The sequence below is a fragment of the Seriola dumerili genome, unplaced genomic scaffold, assembly GCF_002260705.1.
Source record: "Seriola dumerili isolate Sdu_G_001 unplaced genomic scaffold, Sdu_1.0 BDQW01000822.1, whole genome shotgun sequence".
NCBI classification, from domain to species: domain Eukaryota; kingdom Metazoa; phylum Chordata; class Actinopteri; order Carangiformes; family Carangidae; genus Seriola; species Seriola dumerili.
This window is the reverse complement of record NW_019175077.1, coordinates 593593-617573: the sequence shown is the minus strand read 5'-3', so window position 1 is coordinate 617573 and position 23981 is coordinate 593593. Positions and strand designations below refer to the sequence as shown.

General features: G+C 40.9%; 2 protein-coding genes across 2 annotated transcripts; both read right to left on the bottom strand.

Annotated features, from left to right (window-relative positions):
* Positions 1–659: 659 nt before the first annotated feature.
* On the bottom strand, positions 660–10626 carry bmi1 (BMI1 proto-oncogene, polycomb ring finger). The gene is made up of 10 exons (XM_022766261.1): positions 10403–10626; positions 6406–6540; positions 5994–6090; positions 5258–5313; positions 4427–4474; positions 4070–4178; positions 3244–3283; positions 2818–2916; positions 2584–2664; positions 660–1951 (listed from the first exon to the last, which is right to left on the bottom strand). Exons 2-10 carry the CDS (start codon positions 6515–6517, stop codon positions 1601–1603), a joined length of 993 nt encoding a protein of 330 aa, XP_022621982.1. The 5' UTR covers positions 6518–6540; positions 10403–10626; the 3' UTR covers positions 660–1600.
* A 1416-nt stretch (positions 10627–12042) lies between these two features.
* Positions 12043–16962, bottom strand: commd3 (COMM domain containing 3). Its single transcript, XM_022766262.1, has 8 exons — positions 16790–16962; positions 15707–15818; positions 14489–14552; positions 14346–14380; positions 13398–13458; positions 13260–13316; positions 13039–13092; positions 12043–12277 (listed from the first exon to the last, which is right to left on the bottom strand). The coding sequence occupies exons 1-8, from the start codon at positions 16926–16928 to the stop codon at positions 12218–12220; spliced, it is 582 nt and encodes a 193-aa protein (XP_022621983.1). The 5' UTR covers positions 16929–16962; the 3' UTR covers positions 12043–12217.
* Positions 16963–23981: the final 7019 nt, after the last annotated feature.

Sequence of the window (23981 nt, the reverse complement as noted above, 5' to 3'; positions counted from 1 at the left end):
GAAAAACTTTGATTAACAAATCTTTGTAGGGTCCTCCAGATAAGTGGTTTAAACATCACAGGTGTGTACATTTCTGGATTTTTACTTTTCATAATTAGCCTAATTCACAAGATTTTGAAAAAAAGGAAATTGAATTATATGAAATTGTTATTAATTCGTTAAAAATCGTTGGTTTAGTGGTCTACTTTTAAAATGCCTTACATTTAGCCTAATGATTTCACAAACAGCAAATGTCAGCTTCACTTGAGACTGAAATTTAGAATGAAAAATAATGAAGTTATTGACTCGTAGACAAATTAGACTATAAGTCTCGATTTTTCATATTATTTTAAATTTTCCATTAAAACTGTTTCATTTCAGTGCAGAGAAATGCAGTTACCCGTGTGATAAATCATCAATACAAAACAATGATAAAGGCTTCCATCTTAATTGAATGTAGCCTATTCAGAAACATGATTTGATCACGGGCCAGATCTCCTCCTCCTGACTGCTCAGAGCTGCCTGCCTAACTCAGTTATCTATCAGCGCTGATTCAGACAGACATCTGGCGCTTTGCACCGTCTGCCCCCATCAATTATTCCTTTATTCATTTCATGGAGAACCAAAGACTGACCAATGAGCTTCCGGCGCAAAAAAAAAAACCGAGTTGACTTCTTCCGTAAGTGTAAAATGTTTTATTTAGATGTTTTATACTGTGCAACAGTAACAATACAATAAGTTGTCCATACAATCGAGCGATACAAATACGGAAAACACGGGAGACATCAAAACATCTGTCAACTGAGCATGAAATGGAGCTGAACAGGAGCCCAAGTCATTCCTTCAGAACAAAGGGGGATAAGAACATCGCTGATTAAATATGCATTTTGTTTCTATTTACACGTGGATTCTCTAAAACTGCTTATAACGTGCTAACGACGTGGGGGATAAGCAATCCGATTCCACTGCAGCTACAAGAAAGTTTTTTTTTTTCAGTAAAAGGCAAAGTAAAGTTGATTTTTCCTCCATAGGCATTTTTCCGTGAAGCCAACAGCGCTATACAAATGTATTTAGCCTATAACTTTCATTGGAACAAGATTGATGCCTGAAAAGCTTCCAAAAACCCGTCCAACTTGTGAGATAAACACGCGGGATCCTCTCTCTTAAAAGAAAAGTGTTCTCATGAGCATGCATGTTTAAACTGACAGTTTCAAAATATCCCAACACACATGAAATATTCATGATAAACACGCTGAATTTGAAAAACGTAAAAGAAAATATAAAAGACTATCTTCAGTCGTTTCTGTAAAATAAAGATGTAGCTTTAAAAAGGGGGTAAATGCCTGTCCTTCTGCTTTCCAACGCCCCCCTCCCCCAACATCAAAATTTGCCTTCTTATTAAAATTCCCACGCCACCCAACTTCCTCATTCATTTTATTTTGAAATGTCTCCGATTCCACTACGTTTAAACTTACATATGATGCCGTAATATTTATAACAACAAATGGAGAGAGAAAGAGAGATAACATTGTCTACACAATGGAACTACATTGGCATGAAAACAGTATTAGCTGAGCGGGAGTCTGGCGTTGGCTGGTCCGGTCCGGTCCGGAGCCCCGCGTCATCCGGAAGAGGTCGACGAGCCGTTCAGGGAAACCTTCCGGGGCTTGGTTCCGCCGCTGCCGAACTGGGTAAAGGACCGGCTGGGGGTCGAAGGGGCGGCGGCTGGGGTCCCGTTGACGTTATTGGGGCCGTGTGGGAGCTGCGGGTGAGGGGACTGAGCTGGTGTGCCGGGGCTCGGCAGTGATGAGGACGTGGACGGAGCCCCGGCGGGACTCCCGGCTTTGTCGCTGGCAGAGTCGCTCTCTGGTCCGGATCTGCTCGCGCTGTTCTGGCCTTCCTGCTGCGCGTGGCTCACCTTCATCTTCTTACAGTTGGGTCGGACTCGGTACTTCAGGGGCAGCGGGCCGTTCTGTGGTGGCGATAATAAACATTTCATACTATTTTAAATAACAGTTTAATTAGGCTTAATAAACTCTTTCCTATTCAGCAGCCTCCTGTCAGTCAGTATTTCATGTAAAAACTATAACTAAAAAATAATATTTTTGACACCAGACATTAAAGAGGTGGAAACCGATATTTAAAAAAAAAAAAATATATATATATATACACACACACACACACATATATTATAGGCTATGCTTTATCAAAACTGCAGCAATTGGTGCCAATACAATGAAATTAAATGTATGTGTTTCAATGTACAGTATTTACTGGGGAAAGCACAAAATGAATTCTAAACACAACCTGATTGCATATTCAGTGCTGTAATTTTAAGTCTCTTAAAAATGGAGTGACAATTTTTTGTTAATAGTAGCAGTTTTGAACAATAAATCACAAGATAGGCTATTACATTATATCCACATCCATCGGATGAAGATGGACATGATTCTAACAAAACTTATCTGACAAAGTACATGACTTAAAACTATCAGTTCTATAATACATTTTAATAACTGGTCAATAAGGACATTTAGGATATGGGACTCAGCAGCAGTTTGAATAAACCAAATCAAGTCTCCCCTTTGCCCAGAAAAGTCTTACCCTTCTCCAAGTGTAGATATATGCTATATCCATTAATGTGTAGTAATCTTTCAAAGGTTCATCTTCATACATGACTTCAACCTGGAGAGAAAAGAAAAAACAATAAAACATTAAATATAACTGCAATTAAGTAAGACACTGAAAAATGAGTCTTGATATCACAATTTTCTTGAAAAGACAAATTTACATTCACAAATATTGTCGATGAATAAACAAGTAAAGATCAAAAAAGACCTGGTAGGCATTTGGGATGTCCATTTTGCTGCGCAGAAACTTCCTCAGATGCATGACTGTCATGGCTGCTGGACACTGCAGGTACCTCTTGTTAGCCACCTGCAGATTATGTACATCCAAAATTATACATATTTGTTTAAATGTATATTGATATAAAGTGACTACTCATCTAAATTGTTACGGAGGACACAGGCTGGTCCACCTTAAAATCAGAAACAGAATTTGCTTTACAAAAAACCATCTAGTTGTCTCTCAGGAGAAAGCAACACTGTCTACAGATTTCAGCAGAGGCGGCAAACTAAATATTCATTAGTTGCTGAAAGAAAAGGAGCTTGCAGGACGTTTCATCTTTACCTGGTTAAAAAGGATGTTAATAGGAGAAAAATAATGCTGAGAAAGAATGTGGCCGAAATCAACTTGCAGTACCTGATCTTTACACTGCTTGTCCTCCATTCCACCTCCCAGTCTGCACAGAATTAAAGGCAAAAATATTAAGATCAGCAGTATTCATGTTTTTCATGTCCATATGTCATATTGAATACAATAACAACATTGCATTATTATTTTAAAAAAGAAAAAAAAAACTACATCTAAAAATCTAAAATTTGATTTTGTGGACATCACGTGATCTACAGAACCAGCCGCTTGAATGAGAAGGACACTTAATTGCTTTACTATTTTCTTCCCACAAATATTACTTTTTTCCTTCAAACTAAATTTGACACATGAAGTAGCTGTAGCTTACTACTCATGTCTACAGCTGTTATGATGTTCATAGAGTATTGCAAGGACATTGCCTGTGTCTGAAAGAAGTTGGTAAATTGCGAAAAAATAAAGTAAAATAATGAATAATCTCTTGGCATGATTTCATAAAGTCTGGATGGGAGGGTAAGTACGCAGGTGAACAAAACCAAAAACAAAGTAAAAAAGTGAAATATATTGTGGACAGTTGGAACTGTGAACTGGAGGGTGACATAACCTGCTGTGTGTTGATCCAGCGTCAGGGATGTGTCCATAAACACTCAATAACACCATAATTCTGGCTGGACTTAATCCTTTCTAATGCAGTATCTTGTCTAAGAGAATAACTCTATAATATGCAAACACAATGCATTGGAGCATATGACATTTTTTCTAGCCTGTTAAGAACAAGCATTTCAAGATAAATATATAGAATTAACAGTAGCACTGCAACAATATTACTGCAACAAATAATCACTTGCTTTAATATGGACACAGAGGCGAAGCCTACCTGCTCTGATCAAAGAACTCAATGGAGAGGCTGATGATCTCATCATCAGTAATAATTCTCTTCTCCTCGTCTGCCACCTCTCCCCGATCCTCATTCGATCCGTTTGAAGCTGCAGAAAAACACACATGTGGACGGGCTTGTGACTATACTGAAACTGAAGTTTAAAAAAAAAAAAAAAAGAAAAGTAGAAGAAAAAAGAAGAAGAAATATTTTTGGAACGCTACTTTACAATAAAGCATGTGATAAGCGGTAAATTAACACCATCGTTTTCACCCAAAAAGTAGGAAAATTTTGTTTTCATCTTCACTGTGGTGACCAAGTGGAAATTGGACCATCAATACGTGGTTTCTAACTCACCATCTACAGGGTGCTCCGCATAAAAGTCTCTCCTCCTCTTCATTTCATCTGAGGACATCCAGAAAGGAAAGCCATTACAAGTCTGTCTATTTTCAGGTTACACAGGAATATCATTTTAAAGCTGAAAATACTGTACGAACCAACATTTGTTGGTGCTCTGTTTTTTCTCCATGTGATTTGCAGCAATAAATCGGAGCACGTTTGTTCGACACAACAGGACAAATTACATCAGAATAGTGGTACTGATGTAATAACTGACTAAGTTAATGGTTTGATTCAATACATTACATTATGGATTATTTCAATGCAGCAAAAATAGCCTCTGCCTAAAAAAACCAGACATACATCCCACTTCCATTTTATCATAACTTTCTACCTTCAGGAAGTGCAACAAACGCGTAAGACTTGGCAATGTGACAAGAGGAGTTTTGCCGGACCTAGTTTGACAGGTTTTATCAACAGCATATACAGTGCAACACAAAACAAAAGCAGTCCTTTACAAGGTAACAAAAACAATACGATAACAGCATGTATCACCTCAGAAAGTACAGCATCGGATCAATGACATATTCTAAACACTCACCAGCCTGAAAAAACAAGCTTTAAACAATAAAGTGCATCCATATCAAAACATATTTATTTGTAATTTCTATATGATCCTATGTCTTTACTTTTGACTTACAGGGGTGTGTAATGCAGTGGCTGTAGCGGTGCAATACTGTAGGAAACAGCTTATCAGAAAAATCTAGAGAATATTTGTGAATACAGAGTCAGAATGAAAGTAAAAATGACACGTGAGATGCAGAGGCTGTTTCACAGTCATGTTCTTACTTTTGAAGAGGCCGGGGACCAGTTTGTACACAATGTCCTGTAGAGTTTTGTCAGACCTAGAGAGGAAGAGAGATTTCAGTCATGTCACTGAGATACTGGATACATCAACGTTTTCACTGAAAACTAGACTGATGAACTGATACAGATGGTTGTATTATTCATGTTCAACTAAGCGTTTGGATAAAAAGACAAATGACAGCTAACGACTGAAAAGCTGGTTTTCTTGTTTGTAAATGCTGTGCTTGGAGATAAATACTCCTAAGTTATTGCATTACAGCACACATACAACTGTATGTAACACACAGACGTCCTTAGCTGCTGTTAAAGGCTGTGGGAAATCGCACACATATCATACAAGAGGTCTGCAAGTGTTCCTTATGTCTGAATATTTTAAACCGATTACTGGCTGATCCAGCTGTTCAATGGAGAAACAAAGGGGGAAACCACAAAAGGCGAGAAACAGGAAACAAAGAATGTTCAAACTTTTGTCATGGTTGCTGAATATTACAAATGCATGAAAATAAATTCTTTAAATACGAGAAAGAGTATTTACAAAACCTTCTAATGTGCAGCAAGTAAAACCATGACGAGGCACAAGAGAAACAAAGATTGTTTGCTCCACAAAACTAAGAAAAGATACCTTTACCTTTGCCTAACAATAGATACAAAATACATTTAAAAACAAAGGGAAAAAGATGCAACATGGGGCAAAGAATTCAGTAACTATAGTTCTCACCTAATGTTGAGGAGAGGCTTTGTTTTATGCACTTGTACATCACAGATGGGACAGTATTTGCTGGTTTCCAGGTAGCGCACAATGCACATCTTGCAGACTGCAAACGATAGACAAAGAAGGAAAAAAAAAAAAAAGTCAAAATCAGATTTCTTCTGAAAGGATATCCTGAATCTAAACTGATAGGCTATTGGTAAATCTGGTTTAAGGGCTTGTTGCTAATGAGAAATCACTTTAGCATTAACACTGCAGCAGCAAAAAGTTGAAATAAAAGTATATGTGCAGGGAAAATATGTAAGAAAGACTCCTTTAAGGAATAACTTCCTGCAACACATTCTATCAGCGGTGACATTTCCATGTTTTCATTTTCCCTCCACAACCAGAGTAGAGCCATTGTTTCTGTGGGCTTGCTTACATGAGTGAAGACATTCGATTATGGTGGTTGCGTCTATGAAATATCCTCCACACAGGACACACATGAGGTGAGGGTTGAGCTCAGTAATCTTTATCCTGGTGGTTCGATGCATGGTGAGAGAAAGGAACAACAATCCTGCGTGGAAAAACAAACAAACAAAACAAACAAACAAAAAAACAAAACAGATATAGTCAAAACAATACGTGCATGGCAGGCGAGGAGGCATCAGAGGAGCTGCAGGTTTCTTTTACAGCGCGAGGCAGACCATTTGGAAAAGGCTGCTGTTTGTTTGACTGTGTTAAAGCAACATCATCTTTTATGCTAATCCAATAATAACCAAAAGGGGAAGGTGCTCGGTGGCAGATTGATAGGCGGCAGCACCACGGAGTCACCTGACAGAGGCGCGGTGAATAAATATAAATCAATCACTTCTACAGAGAGATCGATGGAGCTCCGCGCTCCTCTCCTTCCGTTCAACTTAAATCAGCATCAGAGGAACAGCGCAAGCCCTGGCAATCAGCACGAAACAAGCTCAGATCAAAGCGTTTCTCTGTTCCAAAAATGAGTAATGGCGCAGAAAATCGCAGGTTTCATATCTCCACATTTGGACTCAATCGAATCTGCCAGATCGGATGGGTGTGATAGTTAGGTGTTTGAATGCGTAGCATGGCACTTTCACCCGCCCGCGTGAGTCCAGCTTTAATTTTAAATTAGAAAACCAATATCGAGACTTCTCTGACAGAAACCTGTGAGAACGTACTGAAAATAAAACAAATCAGAGCAATACAGCGTCAAAGGCTTTAGGGGAATCACAGGAATCTGCGTCTTTTATCTCTGAGAAAAACTGATTTTGTTGGTGAAAGCTTCAGTTTATAACCAAACATTTTACCGAAATTGGAAAATGTTGGTGGAAATTAATACCAGGCACGGGGACAGCGGCGCCCCGGGCTGAGGGTGGGTGTAAAGGGGGAGGGGGTGGTGAGGGGGGGGGGGTATGATAGGAGACACCAGTTCACTGCGTCAGGTGTGCCACACAGGCTGGTGGGGAAACCTGAGCGTTTCTATGGCAACTCCTTTTGCTTTTTAGCCCACATGGCTGATCGCCAGTGACCAGAACAAGGCAGGATGTCAAACCAAAACAACAACACGGCGAGCTGCCGGTGTGCAGAGCGGGAAACAGGCAGGGACCGGAGGCTCCCCCGTCCCCTCCGCGCACACAAGACAGCGGCTGGACTGCCAGGCTGCCGACAGCACGGCTGCCATTTTGTGGAGGAAAAAAAGCCCGTATCGGTTCAACGGGCTGCGGGGATTCCTTCGAAAGGGGGCCAATAAAGCCACTATCCGACGCGTTTATACACGTTCCCCAGATCTTTATGGACCACAAAGAAGGAGTGTGCCCGCGCGCGCGCGCGTGTGTGTGTCCAACTCTGAGAATAACCTCAGCTTTATTCTCGTTCGCTTTGCGCCGTGTTTTTCATGGCGTGTGTGCGATAACCAGCACCGTGCAGCACCAACATGGCCAGACAGCAGCGACTGCGCTGAAGTTGAAGCGCACACTGGATCGACACTTATTTATTTCTGCGCCATTGTCGGATAAAGTCACACGCGGAGACTTTATTAAACGCCACCCTTGCCTGTAGCCTACTTTGTGCCAATGGGCTTTTAACTTCACAAAACCCGGTTCTGTTGAGTCACAAAAAGCTCAGTCAGTGAAACAAGTCACCCAGAGAAAAAGTATCATCGGTTTCTCATTTTCTCCAATATTTATGAGCCATGAGGTAAATTTATCCTGGAAGGTTGGAAAACAATCGTCCGCGCCGGCGCATAATAATAAAGGCTGTGCTTTAACGACTATCAGGGCGCCCATTGCTGTCATTTGAAGAAATAAAAACAGAGCCATTAAGAGTCTAAATGCAGCCTTTAGACTGGACATGAGGAGTTGACCCTCTTTAAACGCTGGATGACAGCCAGGCAGCCCAGCTCTGAACCCACACTGTTACTTTATGGAGCCCCAGCCGGCACCGTGCCCGAGTCCCGGCCGGTTTCAATGCTCCAACCGACCTCTCCTGGCCGCCTCTGAACAGACCACTGCAGGCAAGTTTGGACAGCGACTCAGTTCAAAGGATGCCTCACACATGGATAATGATGGATAATGTCCACATATATGCAGGGGAGCCTGTTGCGCCATTAATCGATTGACTGGTGTTTGGACAACTGCTCTCCTTCTGTCCTCAGGGAGCTGCGTGCTCACTTTATAAGACTTCAAGTCAATCACTCCATAAATCCAAACCCAAATAAAGTTCATTCATGGTGGGAACGAAAGCTGCTGAATGGCTGCTGCAGCACCAGGCAACAAACGCTATACAGCAGGTCTGTTCAGGATTTTCATGATGGATTCAGCTCTGAATATAGAAACGTTGATTGCACATAGATGTAAACTATACACCACACGTCTTCTTTTTAAATGGATAGCTACGTTTAATTATAGGCTCAGTGATGATATCATTAATTAATTCAGAGCAGCTACTGAACCTTTAATTCTCTCAATAAAGCAACAACAAATTTAGAGATTTCTCTGGGCTCGTGCAGTGACCCACAGTGCTGCCCACCTCATTTATTCCCAAACGAGACCAGTTCCTCTTGTAAAGGTTCCCCTTACACTTAAATCAACAGCAGCTGGAAATAACCCAATTAAAATCGGCAATGGGAAAAACCAAGAGCTCATATTAAACCGCTGTCAGTGAATCGAGAAAAGCGTGAATTAAATAAGTGGAGATTCCTAATCGCCCATATGACTGAAACTTAATAAAGTCAATACAAAGGAATAACTTTTATTCAGTGTGTTGAGTGGTTCTCATTACACACTGTAAGCCATCTAGTCTGTTAGGCTACATTATCACTTCTATTCACAGACCTGTGAGGCTGTCAACCTGCAGTCCCGGCTGAGGGGAGGGGGTAGGGGGGGTGGGGGGGTGAAATACATTAATTTTAAACCATTAACCACACACAGGGTCCCCAACAGCATTCATGGGTAAAATGATAATTTTTCCCCCACTTTGAGGGAAAAGCCTTGGCTCCTTGTCTGTCAGTCCTGTGTGACCTGACTCACACAATGCACCAGCATTCAATATATGGAAGAGAAAATATAGAAATCCATAATGAGCTTTAGTGTCAATAAACAGTCTATGCTGGACACAGCTCGTGTGAATTTAAGGGAATTTACCGATGCTGTCGCTGCTTGGTGAGACACAGCCAGCCCTTTGTATCCTGGCCGACGAGTCGCCCATAGGCTACTTTTTTTTTTTTTTTTTTTTTTTTAATTTCTCAAAAACTCAACCATCCCTCTTAATCCAGATAATCATACACCAAGACATAAGCAGCCACGGTGCGTGTTTAACAGCGATCCAGCGTTTCCTAAGAAGCAGTCATGAAACATTTATGCACAATTGAAATGGTTCGCCTCCTTGTCACGTTCGTGGGAGCAATCCAAGTTAAGTTAATAAATCCAACATTTGCTCATTATCACCCAAAACCAACATAACACCCAGTTCATAACACCCCAGACATCTCAACTCTATAACATGAGGACGCTGTATGGACACAGGAGCATAGAAGGACCGTTTGGAGCACTTGCTACTGTTAACATCTCAGCCAACCCAGCCTGGTTCGCCTGAGATCTCCCACTTTACCTAAATCCAAACGACGCAATACAAACCCCAACCGCTATCAACTTATACGGACACGTTACTGAGGAGTAGATAATGCAACTGAGGGTGTGCGTGGATCTTAATTCACGTCTGTGCCCGAGCGGGGAACATCTTTTGCAAAAAAAAGTGGTGCGCAGACACACACGGAGCTCCACGTCGGTGATCGCTGCAGCCACCGTTGAAAGCTCCACATCCACCGCTGGATCGGTGCGTAGAAAAACACAAAAGCACAAACCCCAAACCTCCCCTTCTGCCCCCGTTAGTTAGAGACGATATCGAATAAGACATACCTGGAGACTCGGCTGGGAATCGGTGGGTCTTGAGGCGAATAGACAATGAAAGTTGGGAGGCGATCAGCAGAAAATGAATAGGAGCCGAGCCGCCATCTTGAAGCAGGCTGCAGACGCTGTCAGTGGCGGAGAGCGCACGGCGGACCAGAGCGCATTTCAGATGTGCGAATAAAAACTCCTCTTTTCCTCTCCGCGTATGCGCCGTGTGCGTATCCGATCTGCGGCTTCACAAGAGCCCGCTCCCCCGGCTTCGGCTCGGAAAGGTTCCCACTTCAGCACCGATAACTTTGCCTCCAAAACATTCGCTTCACCCCCAGTAATATGCAGCAGTGTGTGTGTGCTCAGTGGAAACTGACACCGTCCCCAAAATGGCTTGTAGTTCGACCGCCCCGCTTTGGTCACGTGGTCTCATTGCTTAAGGGTGCCTAGGAATTACTGTCGGTGTATTCTGTTTCTCATGATCTACTACGCACGATATAAAATAACACACAAAACACACGCATGTACATATGAATATGTTATTAACGACTAAATCCCATAAACCACTCAGCAGCTTGTGCTTTATTTGAGCTGATATGAGACCGGGCAGCTGCTTAAAGGCGCCTAAAAACTCCTGTCGGTGAATTCTGCTCTTTCTAATGTATGACGCATGATTTTAAATAAGCCATAGGCTACCACACATTCATGTAGCCTAGTTTGTTACACTTTTCATCAGGTAAAGCCATATTAAAGGCGCTGATATATCCTGGCTCCAAGAGCTCCATGATCAGGGGCATGTAGAAAGTAGACCAGGCGGCTGATGGAGTGCCCTCGCCTCTCTGATGTTAAAAATAACGGCAGCACACGCACTCACACACGTTCGTGTCGTTTTGACCGTCAAAAATGCCTCAATGCACTCACTTCAACATGAAGTCTATTGGAGCACCGCGCAGCTGCCTTATTAATCTCTGCTGGTCGTTGCTTTCAAGACCCACGCACTTGGTTAAAATACGTCCATGTGACAAATGGCTCTGGTGTCAAACCTTTGTCACAGGCTGTCCTGACATCTGCAAAAAAAAAAAAAAAAAAAAAAAAAAAAAAAGAAAGAAATGCGCCTCAACTTCCACTTGATGAATTGGAGCCCTTATCCTTCAGCCGGCGCCGCAGAAAATGAAGGTATCGCGGATGTTTATGGAATCTGAGCCGCTGTGGTGCTTCAGCTCAGGAGCTGAAAACTTTCAGCTGAGGTGAAAGCAGAAAGCAGGAGAAAGTCGAAAAAGGGGGACTGTATATTTTTTTTTTATAGTGAACAAAGTCAAAGATCTATGTTTGTAGTCTTTTAAAAATAGCTCCCATCAGCCCGAGTCCTCTGGAAAAAACAGGACTGAGCCTCTTGTTGCAGCAAATGCTGCAGGACACAAAATAGCCTACACACTGCTGTCACGCAACTATGGCAAAAATCCTATTCAGGGTGGTGTAAGTGCTGACAAAACACATGCCTACCAGTTACTTTACTGGCTCCATATTCAAACATCTCTCTGACACATCTACAATATAACAAGGACATCAGGTTTGTTTATTTAAAATACTTCTCACCAAAAGGACATTTCTTAAAAACACAATGGACCTGTGTTTTTGTGTGAACAAACCAAGGTGTGAAATCAAAGTAGAAGGAGGATTTTATTTTTCGGTTTTAATTGAAACACAATTTGGAATGATAATTGTCTCATACATGTCATGTCAATCTCAGGCACAAATCAAGTTAGAAAATGAAGAAGAGGAAGCAATGCCGCTGGAAACCGGTGAAGTTCAGGGCGAGGAAACTGGACACCGGCATCACATCTGACTGGCTTTCTCCACACTCTTGGCAGCGTCTTTCAACTTTCCCACCAAATCCTGAAAACAAGGAACCACTGGTTATATTCACTGGGAATAAAAAAAAAAAAAAAAAAACGCAGCAACGTATCCGGCAGAGATAAACTAAAATATTCACTGGAAAAAAGTGCTCAGAATTAACCTCAGTATAAATAAGATTTAGACTAAATTAGTCTGTGTTGAGAATTTTAAATTGAGTCTGGATAGAGTCACTGAGCCTGAAGGTGACGTCCCGAACTGAATTTACCAACTGTTGTGAATCTGGCTGCAGCCCACACATCAGTGCAACGTTAAACAGGCGAATGTAGGGAACTTTGTCATTTTATAAAAGCAATAGTGATACATTTCTTCATAGGTCAGCTTAATGCATCATCATCAGTACAAATCTTTCAGCTTCTGTAAGACCCATTTATTGTAGCCTATTATTTATTTTGGGTGCAGCAACGTGACCACATCCAAAGACATGGACTGTTCCCTTTTATGTGCAGGAAGTTCCCAGTAGTCCTTTCATTTATTATGTGGAACTCGCAGATACACTGATAAAAATTTAACACGTGTAATTTGTTTGGGAGATGCACTGTTTGAAGAAGAAAAGTACCCTACAGCAATCAGCTCAACAAGTCTCCCTCTTTCATTTTTGTTTGCTGATAAGGAGGCTGAATGTGATGCGTAAAGGCGCAACTGCAAGAAAGTCCGACTGTGGGATTACACTAACAGATGAGCAGCAGATGCCGTTTGACGTCCACAAAAGACAAGCAAGTGTGTACAATCATTTCCCATACCTGTAGCTGCTCCACTGTGCAAGTGAAGTTGATATCTTCCGAGGATCCTTCGTTCTAACAAAGGAACAAACCACGATCATTGTTTTACCCTCAGAAACACACCCATACATGCAGGAAAAGCCGTGGAAGTGGAGGTGTGTGTGTGTGCGTGTGTGTGTGTGTGCGTGTGTGCGTGTGTGTGAGTGTGTGTGTGGAAAAGTGCAGCTGGATTTGAGAGTTACCTCCGCGTTCAGTGAAATCGAGTAGAAAGGCTCGTTGACCTTATCGACCTGTCCGTTCTGTCGGGAAGAACATTTTTAGTAAACTTAGATATTTTGTGACATATATCAAATAAATGCTCCAGAAAGTGTCTGATATACCTTCGTGTGGTACTGCAGACGCCATGAAACGTCGTTAATCTGAGGTGCTCGCCTTCCTATGCTACAGGAGAAAGACAAAATACATTGTTGTATCTGCTTTTTGAGGGATCATAGAGAAAACGAGCAAGGATTCATATATATATCACTTTATTAATTGTCATAAATCTAAAACGGCTGCACTTCATGGCAGAGGCAAGCCAAGGCTCAAACTGATGAAGGAGAAGCAGAAATTGAACTGTATCTCCTCAGCATTTAGACAGTAATAAACCGGTGATTTCAGATTATTTACGCACATGTTCCAAAGTTGTGTGTCTGCTAAAATATTTGTGAGTGATCAGAAGGCTTTCTCTGTTTATTGGAATTAGACAATTTGCCTGCAACTGTTTTCAAATCAGTCTGGAGACATTGTGGCACTTGTGGTCACAAAGAACCTTTGTTTATGGAGCGTCAATAAAGCAGCATTTACATTGCATTAAATCACGCTGCTCATCCTTTTGGACCTGACACGCAAATCCAGAAAGACCCTCTCTGTTTGGTGCTGAGCTGCTTGCTCCTCCCCTTATTTTTCAAACCCTTTTTTTTTTTTTTTCTCAAACATCCTGTCAAAACTATGATATTTATTTATGTCCACCCCTGCCTTTTTTTCCTCCACATCTGATGTCATTAATGGTTTTGTAGAGTCGAATAAAATTTGGACAAATTATGACCTCCAGCTTGAAATCATCAATAAACCATGAATGTGTAAAATCGGTAATAATTCTGCAATGCTAAACATAGATCTTAAAAACATCTTATTGGTGTTCCGGTGTCATCTCGAGGACATGATCAGTCTGAGTAAAACAACCTTTTCACCTCAAAAATAACATCACCTCCACAAATCTCTCTCTCTCTCTCTCTCTCTCTCTCTCTCTCTCTGACAGTTCCAAGCACCAGGCATCTCAGGCTTACCTTGCTAATAGACGTCCCAGTTCTTTTTTATGTTTCTGTAAAACAAAACAAGCATCATTGTGTTGTGAGTCTGCCACAACTTCAACACCACATTAAAATTAAAAAAAAAAGATTTAATATGTGCAACATTGTTTGAAATGTACCTGATATGCACTATAGAATATTTCTATTCTCTCTGCACTGAATGTAAGTTCTTCAAGGCAGGAGCTGTAAGAACAAAAAAAAAAAAAAAAAAAAAAACCCACTTTTTTCAGCAGTTGATTTCACAAAACTGCATTTACGTCACACTTTCATTTTGGAATAGTTACTACACTGACATTTTCATCGTAACCTATGCATTTTTCCCTTCCCAGAAAATAGATCACAGGGAAACAAATATGCCAGTCCTAATTTAGTCCTATAGGTTGAATGTTGATGTCTGTATTGTCCAAGTAAACACAGGTTTTTCCAATCACACACCAAGTCCAGCCTTAACCTAAATATACCTAAAAGCATGTTTTTATTAAACATAGCATTAAAAAAAAAGCAAACAAAAAAGGAAAAGAAAATTTCAAGAGGTCTAAAGGATTCTGTAGCTGTACATTGGTGCTTGTTTTTTTGGTGATCACACACACACACACGGAGGTTTATCCTCTACATCCTGAACACCCAGCTCTGAGGGTGATAACACTTTCTCTAATTACAAAAACACTCAAAGACAATGGCAAGAAATGGCAAAATGTTTGACAATTGTGAGAAGCTCATTTAAACTCATTTGCATCCATTTGCTGTTTCATAGAACTTGCAGGGAATACTGCTTCCCAGGCAATTTGTTGCTCAATAAGTTGTTTAATAATTTCAATTCCCCCCAAACTACCTCTAACTAGACCCGGCTGTTTATCTATGCTAAGATTGCTACTGTTACTCAAGCAGGGCATCCCATCTGACATACAGGCCACACATTAAGAACACATCAAGCATCTCAGCTAATTTCAGCTCTATAACCTCCAGCGAATCACATTGCTTTGCAGTATTTTAAATGCAGTCTACATGCAATATTTTGAGCGTTTCATAGTTTCTTGTAGTTGTAAGGGCAATGAAGAAAAACATTTCACACGTTTAATTCATTCCATTTCCTGCAGCAATCTCACACAGGTTCACGGTCTCTTGGGAGATGCAATGAGCAGATAACATTATGGTGTTCCTACATGTCATCAGATAGGCTGTTTCCTGTCACACCGTGTAACATGAGCAGAGTTTTCATAGCCATGTACTGACAACTAATAAGCCTATATTTAGAAATTCATCACAAGCATGTGTTGTGGGTTACAGTAGCAGCAGCAAACGTTGCAGGAAACCTTCCTCTGCCTGGTGTCACCTACCTTATGGTTGACTTATCTGCGTTTTGTTTGACCGCCTCCAGTATGAAGGTGGTCGCTGCAGTGTGACTCTGTTTCAGCAGGATCTGGTCGATCCGCTTAAACTCGGGCTGATCTGGAAAACAAACAAACAAACAAACAAACAAACAAACAAACAAACAAAAAGCATGTGAGGATGATGCCACTCTGTTGTTATTGCTAACATGCAGCCTCGTTCTCGCCGTAGACAGAACAGACGCGTTTGATTGGTGGAAATGATGTAGGTTTGCGATCCATACTCGGGTTCTCCAGATTGACGTGTGGAATGGAAATCAATGATGATTTGCATGTGAATAGGCCCCTCAGCTGCATCAGCCGGGGACGGGGGGGCGGGAGGGGGGGGTCCTTTGTTTATTTGTATAGTCAACATTTCACTTTCTAAATAATTCTGCCATTAAACTGAGCTGTGATGCTGCAAAAGTTGGACACATGATGCGTGAAAACAACCGAAACAGTCATGACAGAGTAGGAGCTGTAAGCGTAAGGTAGCCTACTAAATTCTGTTATCATTTTTGCATCATTTTAGCTCTATTTACTGCTTCCATCCGAAGCCGAGCACTGAACACAACAATATACAGAGCACTGTTGGTTTCAAAACGAACAATCGGGTGTGTAGCCATTATCAGTTTTGACCGATGGTGATTTAAATGGTCCAACATAGTCTTTCTAATATGCTGAGTAGACTTGATGCCAGTTATAATGACAAAAGGCATCCCGAGTGGCCGTGTGATTGTGTGACTGCTGCTGAATGTTAAATAGGCAGCAGAGAGAGAGAGAGAGAGAGAGAGAGAGCTAAGATCGCTGTAGTGCAGCTGATAGGCGGCTGTGTGCTGAGCCACCTCGCCTCATTAAAGATCGTAATGTAAACACGGGGGATCCGGCGTCGAGCAACTCGCAGAGAGAGAGAAAGAGAGGGAGTGAGAAAGAGAGCAGAGCCGTTAAAATCCGCAAAACATCGAGGCAGCTCCTCCACACATCCACACGGAGAGAAACCGGAAGCAGCGGCGGAGACAAAAGCAGCGGCGGCGGGGAGAGGCGGCAGCTCACCGAGGACTCCGGGGTCCGCGTGAGAGGAGAGCAGACTCCGGAAAGACGCGTCTACCAGCACCTGGAAGCCGCTCTGGTCGAAGACGGACAGGTCGGCTAGAGACTGTAACCCTCTCTGCACAGACTCAGACAACTCCATTTTGCAAAGGGTGACCCACGACACCAGACCACGTGACGGATCAGCTGATGCTGCGTGTGGAGCAGCAGAGGGCTGAGCCGAGGAGCTGAGACAGGGCTGGCATATGTCGAGAAATCACTGGGGATCCCAGGAAGGACATTCAGGGAGCGATCCACGATTCTGCTCTAAATCGAGGCTTCATTATTGTTGCGATTGGAACCTTTGCTGCTTTAGCAACAGTGCACACACACACACACAGTAGCGTACAGCAAAGAGGCTAAAGACAAACTCTTCCAAAGTGGGTTCAGGGGCCAAAAAGTGTTAGTTGAAATGATGAGGCTTTGCTATAGCTGCTATTATTTAATTCATAAATTAATAAATAAATTCAGTAATTAAAGTGTGTGAGTTTTTTTTACCCGATGCAACTTAAACTGAAACAAAAACATCCTTCACAGATAGTGTACCACTGAAGTCTAATAGACATCTGTAACCCTGGTGTATTTTGTAGTCTTTAAAAACACATATTATCATCCCACATTCACCTCTATATAGAAAATCTTGTATTACACTATAATGATATTTGGATATGAATGAACAAACTGTTAAGGACAGTTATTCTCTCATTAAGTTCAATGTGGATCTGAAACCTTGCAGCTAAAACCTAGATTCTCTATCATTTCCCATGCTACATCACATACAGATCACATAGGAGATGAAAAGACAGATGGGGGGGATTTTTGATGAGACAGTCAAGATGTGGAGTGTGAAACAACATACATCATCCAGGTGTTTTGTACATTTGCTGTACTTCCTCTTGTGTAGAGAGAAGGCAGCCTCACTCCTACATCGTAATAAGGTGTTGTCTATATAGTTTTGCTGCTCAGCTCATTGATATACAGTGCCAACTGAAACCTGTTACAGTTTCCAGACATCATGTTGACATCATGTTTTCATTAGGTAGCCTGAAGAGCTGATACCAGTTTAAACCTAATGTGTCATATTAGGGTTTCCTGTTAAAGTGTCAACTGAATGGATGGAGGATTTTTTAAGACAGTTGAGACGTGTGTTGTGTAAAAGGATGCGCAGCATCTGTATAACCACTGTGCACTTCTGGTCTAAACTGAACGTAGCACCGACTTTTTCACAGTTTCATTTCAAAAGTGTTGTTTATACAGTTTTGCTAACAATGGTTATACCACAGCACCTGCTGAAACATGTTACAATTTAACTCAGTCTTCATGTTGATATGAGTTTCAGCTGCTCTTTTCATTAAGTACACTGAAGAGTTGAAACCAGTAAAAACCAGATGTCTCACATTGATTTCACTTGTTAAATCTATTTATACAGATCAAGATAAGTAGCTGAAATAATGGATTTTGAGCGATTGTTTTACTCAGACATTTTGTACACTCACTGTACATTTGACTTGAGGAAACTGAAAGAACCATTCATCCTTTTCCGGTCTGATCTCAAACACTTTGTCCATGTAGTTTTCTGCACCGTCTATGCTGTCCATTGAAACCTGCAACAGTTTAATTCAGTCATCTTGTTCAAAATATTTTCTACTACATGTGCCTCTGCTGTTGTTTCTCATGTGGGGAACTTCCCATCTCGAGTCTTGAGGCAGTCATGAGGTAGAGTGTTAGTGAGCAGAGTAGGTCACTTTTAAATTTCCATTATGTCAGGGTAAAATATGTGCAATCAGTGTGTAAAGAAGTCTAGACTTGGAAAGCCATGACAACTAACTCTACAAAGACAGGAAATGCCTTTTTGCATTGAAAAACCATAAATGCATTATAAAGTGTAGCATTGTATTGCATGTAGATGTGCTTCAGTGGTGTATAGCTTCTGCTCTTCAGTGTGCAGCTAAACTGTTTGAAACACTAATCCTTTAGTCTAGGTGGTTATCATGTGGTTTATATGGGCACACTTTAGAGTGAATATCTGGTGTGTAGTTCAAGTGTAGATCAGAGGAAAACCCCCTCTGTGGCAAATGTTTCAGAAAATTATTCAACAATTGTTTCTTTTTATCCTTTTTTTTTAACATGCATTTATGCACTGGAACTTCAGTGCAGCCAACATCCCTGTCTGTTCTGTTTAGTCTGGCTCTATAAGCGTCTGCACTTTTTTTTTTGTTGTTTTTGTTTTTTTTGTTTTGTTTTGGGTTTTTTTTTTTTTTATATACCACCAGCAGCATTTAATGGGTTAAATACTTTGATTATTTTCAGTTGTTGCCCGTGGATGCACCACGCATCGCTTTTATAAATTACTATATTAATTTTAGGCTGCACCAAGCGAGATCTTCGGGAATGCCCGTCGTTCATTATCTAGAAATGAGAAGGCGGCCACACACGCTGCAGCTATCGGAGTGACCTCTGACTCCGCGCTTTGTCCAAAGTCCATTCCGGCTCCAGGTCGTGTTGGGAAATAGATCACTATTCACTCTCTCGCTGCTGTTTAGTTTTTCCTCCAAGATATGTTTCTTATCGCGACCTGCATCCCCGCGTTTAATTCCCACCCCCCACCGTCTCTTACATCATATTACATCATCATATTTTTGTCAGCGTGACCATGCGTCATAAGCCTGACATCAAACTTGAGTTGCAACAGACTATCTCCTATTCACACATAGGTTACTGTAGGAATCTTCAATGTTCCTGATCATATGCCGCCTTTGAATTAAAATTTGAAGCCTCGTTATACGTTTATCCAATTCCTTCAAAAATAAAACTCTCAATATAATAGGCTATAACTTTGTAGTAAAAACAACACAGCCACACGAATGAACTCTTTCTATTTACAGTAGCCTAACCCTTCTGTTTCAGTGTCTCCCCTTATTGCCTAACTGAACAGCTGGCCTCAGGTCAACATTTGCTTTTCATTACCATGTTGATTCTTTAAATATTTAAAGCTCAAAACGCAGATTTTTTTATTCCTTCAGAATGAAAGTTAGGCTGCTGATGACTTGCTGAAGCAATCAATCAATATTTTTACCCTTTTACCCTTCTTAATAGTCTGACACAGACAGCAATCTTACAAAAAATCTCTGAATATTTGAAAGACGCATTATTTGCCCAAATGTTACAGGCTGTTAACCTGTAATCTCTTGAAGTCAGTATGAAACGTATGAAACTGTCAAAGGTGTCATATACGAGCCAAAAGCAGCGAGCTGATGTTTCCCATTCAATAACTGGATAACCTTTAACCTTTAAACCTTATGACCAAAACATGTTTGAGTTGTGCCAAGTTTCATTTATAAATCTTGTATTCTACTGAGGTCACAAGACGAAAAATCATTGACAACTTCTGCTGTACCACTGACGGACATTGTTTCAATAAAGTGCTAGAAACGCTGATCTTCACCTCTTTTAGAATATGTTCTATTTTATCTTATTCTATTGTCCTTTTTATAATTCGAACTTGGCTGGCTGAAGGTGAATACAGAAGGATAGTCACTGTTCTAAATTATTATTCCCCCCTCCACTGCCCCGACTGCTCATTCCCTTTAAGAAGACGGTACAGTAATATGACCTTGGAAAATGGGTGCACTGTCAGCAACGAGGGAACACATTTTCAAAAGCAACATGTAAGACGGACAGGTGCCAACAATGGTCTCGTTTTACTTTAGTTGTTTAAAGGCCCTGTGAAAAGGCTGGTGTTCGATTTATTGCAATGAGGATTATAAGGCTACAAGACAGCAAGAGCTTATCACAGGCTCTATCGATTTTTGTGCCTGATTTGTTTTTATTTCCAAAATAAGACATTCAAAAAGTGAAGGTTATTTTTTTTTGAAGGAGTCAGGGTTTGTAAAAGAAGCTGTTTTAGTCTGTTGAAGATTAGGGAAATCCACGAATTTTAACCAAAGCATCAATCACTTCAGTGCGGGTGGATTCATGTTTAACATGAAGGATCTATAAGGATCAGGCGTGCCTGCAGAGCATGCTGTCAGTCTGTTGCATTTGTTATAGCCTACCTAAAAATGTAATGAGCTATAAGTCAACATTGTTGCATTGCATTGTTGCAATCTATTCCTCTGTCCACCCTGCAACACTCTCCGTCTCTGTGCAAGAGTTACATGTAAACAGAGGAGCTGACTGGCCTCTTTCTCGGGGATGACTCACCTATTACACCTTAACCCTAATTATATTCGTGTGCCATTAATGCTGCACAGCATCTGTACACGTACTGGGGAAATATAATTAGCACCAAGATGCACTGTAGAGAGCCGAGCTATTGGTTCAGGTTTCTGTGAGCAGAGGTTGCCTGTGACTAAATATTGCAGCCAAACTCCAAAATAGGTTCAATGATCATCCAGGAAACTCAGACACGAAAGTCTGAAAAAATTCAGCTCAGTATGTTGTCGCATAAATTCTAGTAACTCTCAGTATGGTCGAGCCAATAACTGAATGGTGGCATATATTAATTTTTCTAATTTGATTTTTTTTTTTTAGTTCAACAGATCCATTGCACGTCTGGCTGCTATTGCCTATAGACTGTGTAATGATGATAGAAAAAAAAATGTTGGGGAGATAAATTAATTCAGTTTAATTCAATTTTTGTGATGTGGAAATTCTGAATTTCTTAATTTGTCTGCCTGATTCAAGACCCTGACATCCAAAGGAAATTCCACTTAATTCTGCCTTTAGAAAAAGATTAGTAAAGGATTTGTTAATCCATTTAAGCATCAGACTTTCTCTTACAAATTACGGTAATTTGCAAATACCATTATGATCAAACGTGTTTTTTTTTATTTTAATAGTTGCTTCAATAAACATTAATCATGTTTTACTTGCTATGAGCAAATATTGTGGGAGGAAAAAGAAAACTGTAGCCTACACTTTTTTCTGATCGATAACGTGTCTGCCAAATCATGTTACGTTCAATAAGACCGTTTTATATGATATGTTGATATTAGTCCCAATTCAGAAAGTTGGTGCCAACTCCAAACTGTTCCACTGTAATTCAGACGGAAGTTCTATAGTGACTCCAGTGATCGACATGCTGCCTATCTCAGGGACTCAGAGAGATAAAAAAAAAGTCCTAAAAGATCCATGGTATCTTGAACCTATCAGCTTGTGTCTGCACAGCTTGGAAATTTAATAAATCACCCTCCCATCTTTGATTCTGTGGCTGCTCCTTTTAAAATGAATGTGTGTCTATCCACAACTGTCAATATACACTGAGCATTGACATTTTTATTTTTCTACAAATTGCCATTAACATAATAAGTAGCCTACAATCACAGAAACCAAAGCTAGCTGTTGATTGGTAGTGAGTGGAGCCAAGGAAACATTCAGTCAACAAACATCAAAAAATAATGTAGAGAATCTGGTGGAGACACATTTTCACTAATTTTTACTTGAAAATGTGTACAGTTGTTGTCTGAACCATTTATCAACTGCATAAAAACAGTTGGGAGAAATAAATACAACGATGCAAAATATTTAAGACTTTATACATTTTCCCTGCCATGTTTTATTCCATTATTTATAAACTCCAAACATCCTGATTTTGCTTTAATTAAACCTTGATTAAGCATGGAGGAGCATGAAACCACAACTCCCAAGAAAGCAGCTCTGGGGTCAGGACCTCGACGTAACAATGAGGCCCCAAGGAAGAAAAAAAAAAAAAATTCAGTGTGATTAATATCAGGTCATTATTATGAAACTTTAAACTAATTTCAAACAGTAACCTCAAAAGAGAATTTGATTTCAGCTCCCAGGAGGAAAGAAAACGTACCTTTGCACTTTTGTCAAACATTTCACACTTTTTAAATGCAGAGGTCTGGGGCACCAGCCTTTCAGCTTCATTTGCTAAAATATGTTATAGTATCTGATCTGGTTCAAAAGTTTATTTGTTAAACAAACAAAGGGCAGACACGCTGGGCTCAGATTTGTACAAGGCTATTTAAAGGTAATTTTTTAAGGCAGCTGTGTAGGAGGTGAAAATTGCTTGCAGAGAAAAACAACAGTTCCTAAGCAATGCCTGCAGTGTGCAAGTGTGTGCGTGGGTGTGTGCGTTGTCCTGTGTGTGTGTGTGTGTGTGTGTGTGTGTGTGTGTGTGTGTGTGTGTGTGTGTGTGTGTGTGCGTGTGTGTGTTTGTGTGTGTGTGTGTCTAAGCATACGTGTGTACGTGATAGAGTGAAAGAGAAAGAGAATCAGGGAGATTTTTTGCAGAGTGATTCTGCCCCCTGTTGGAAAAAAAAACCCTTCCCCTCCTCCTGAATGCTCAGTCTGTTGCTTTATAAAAAAAAATTATTATTTGAACTAACTGACTGGTCATCATGTTCCCTGACAGATTTCCTGACACTTCTGTTAGTCGCACGTGTAATTTATGTGAAATTACTGTTCTTTTGTGACGAAACTGTCTGCATAAATCACAAATTATGGAATCAAACACAATAAATAAATACGTGAGAAATGCATGAACCGGGTTGTATCAGCAGACTGGCGCATATGAATTAAAATGTGCAATAAAATAATTGATTAATTCCACTTACAGGCGCTGAGAAGAAAGGATGCCCTGAAGAAATAAGCAGGGCCTTATAGAATCTGTAATTAACGTCTCCCTGTTAAGTACCTCATTAACTAGGTTATATATAGAGCTAATTAAATTATTGTCCTGCAGAGCCTATATCCCCCCCTTTATTGAATCATTTTGATGCGTAGTCATTCAGAAACGGTGGTGAAACGAGATGATGCCAAAAAAGAGGGGCGGGTGCATCTTTCTGATGATAATATGATAATCTCAGGAGGACAACCCCCCTCATCCTCGTTCGGTCAGCCTGGGGTCAGTGTCTTGCTCAAGGACACTTCAGCAGGGCGCGTGAGTGAGTTGCGGCGCAGCTGCAGCCGACACCCTGGATGCAAAATGGCGGGATACAGAGGCGTTTTACATGAACGCGTTTGTAAAATGTCACGAAGTTGAAAAGGCGCCGACGGCTTTTTTTTTTTAAATACTGACTGATGGAAATTCATGGAGGTCGGGGCTAACAAAGAGCACACGCGCACGGTCACGCGCGCCTACGTGGCCGCTGGGTGGCAGTGGTGTGGTTTCTCTCTGTGTCTGTCCTGT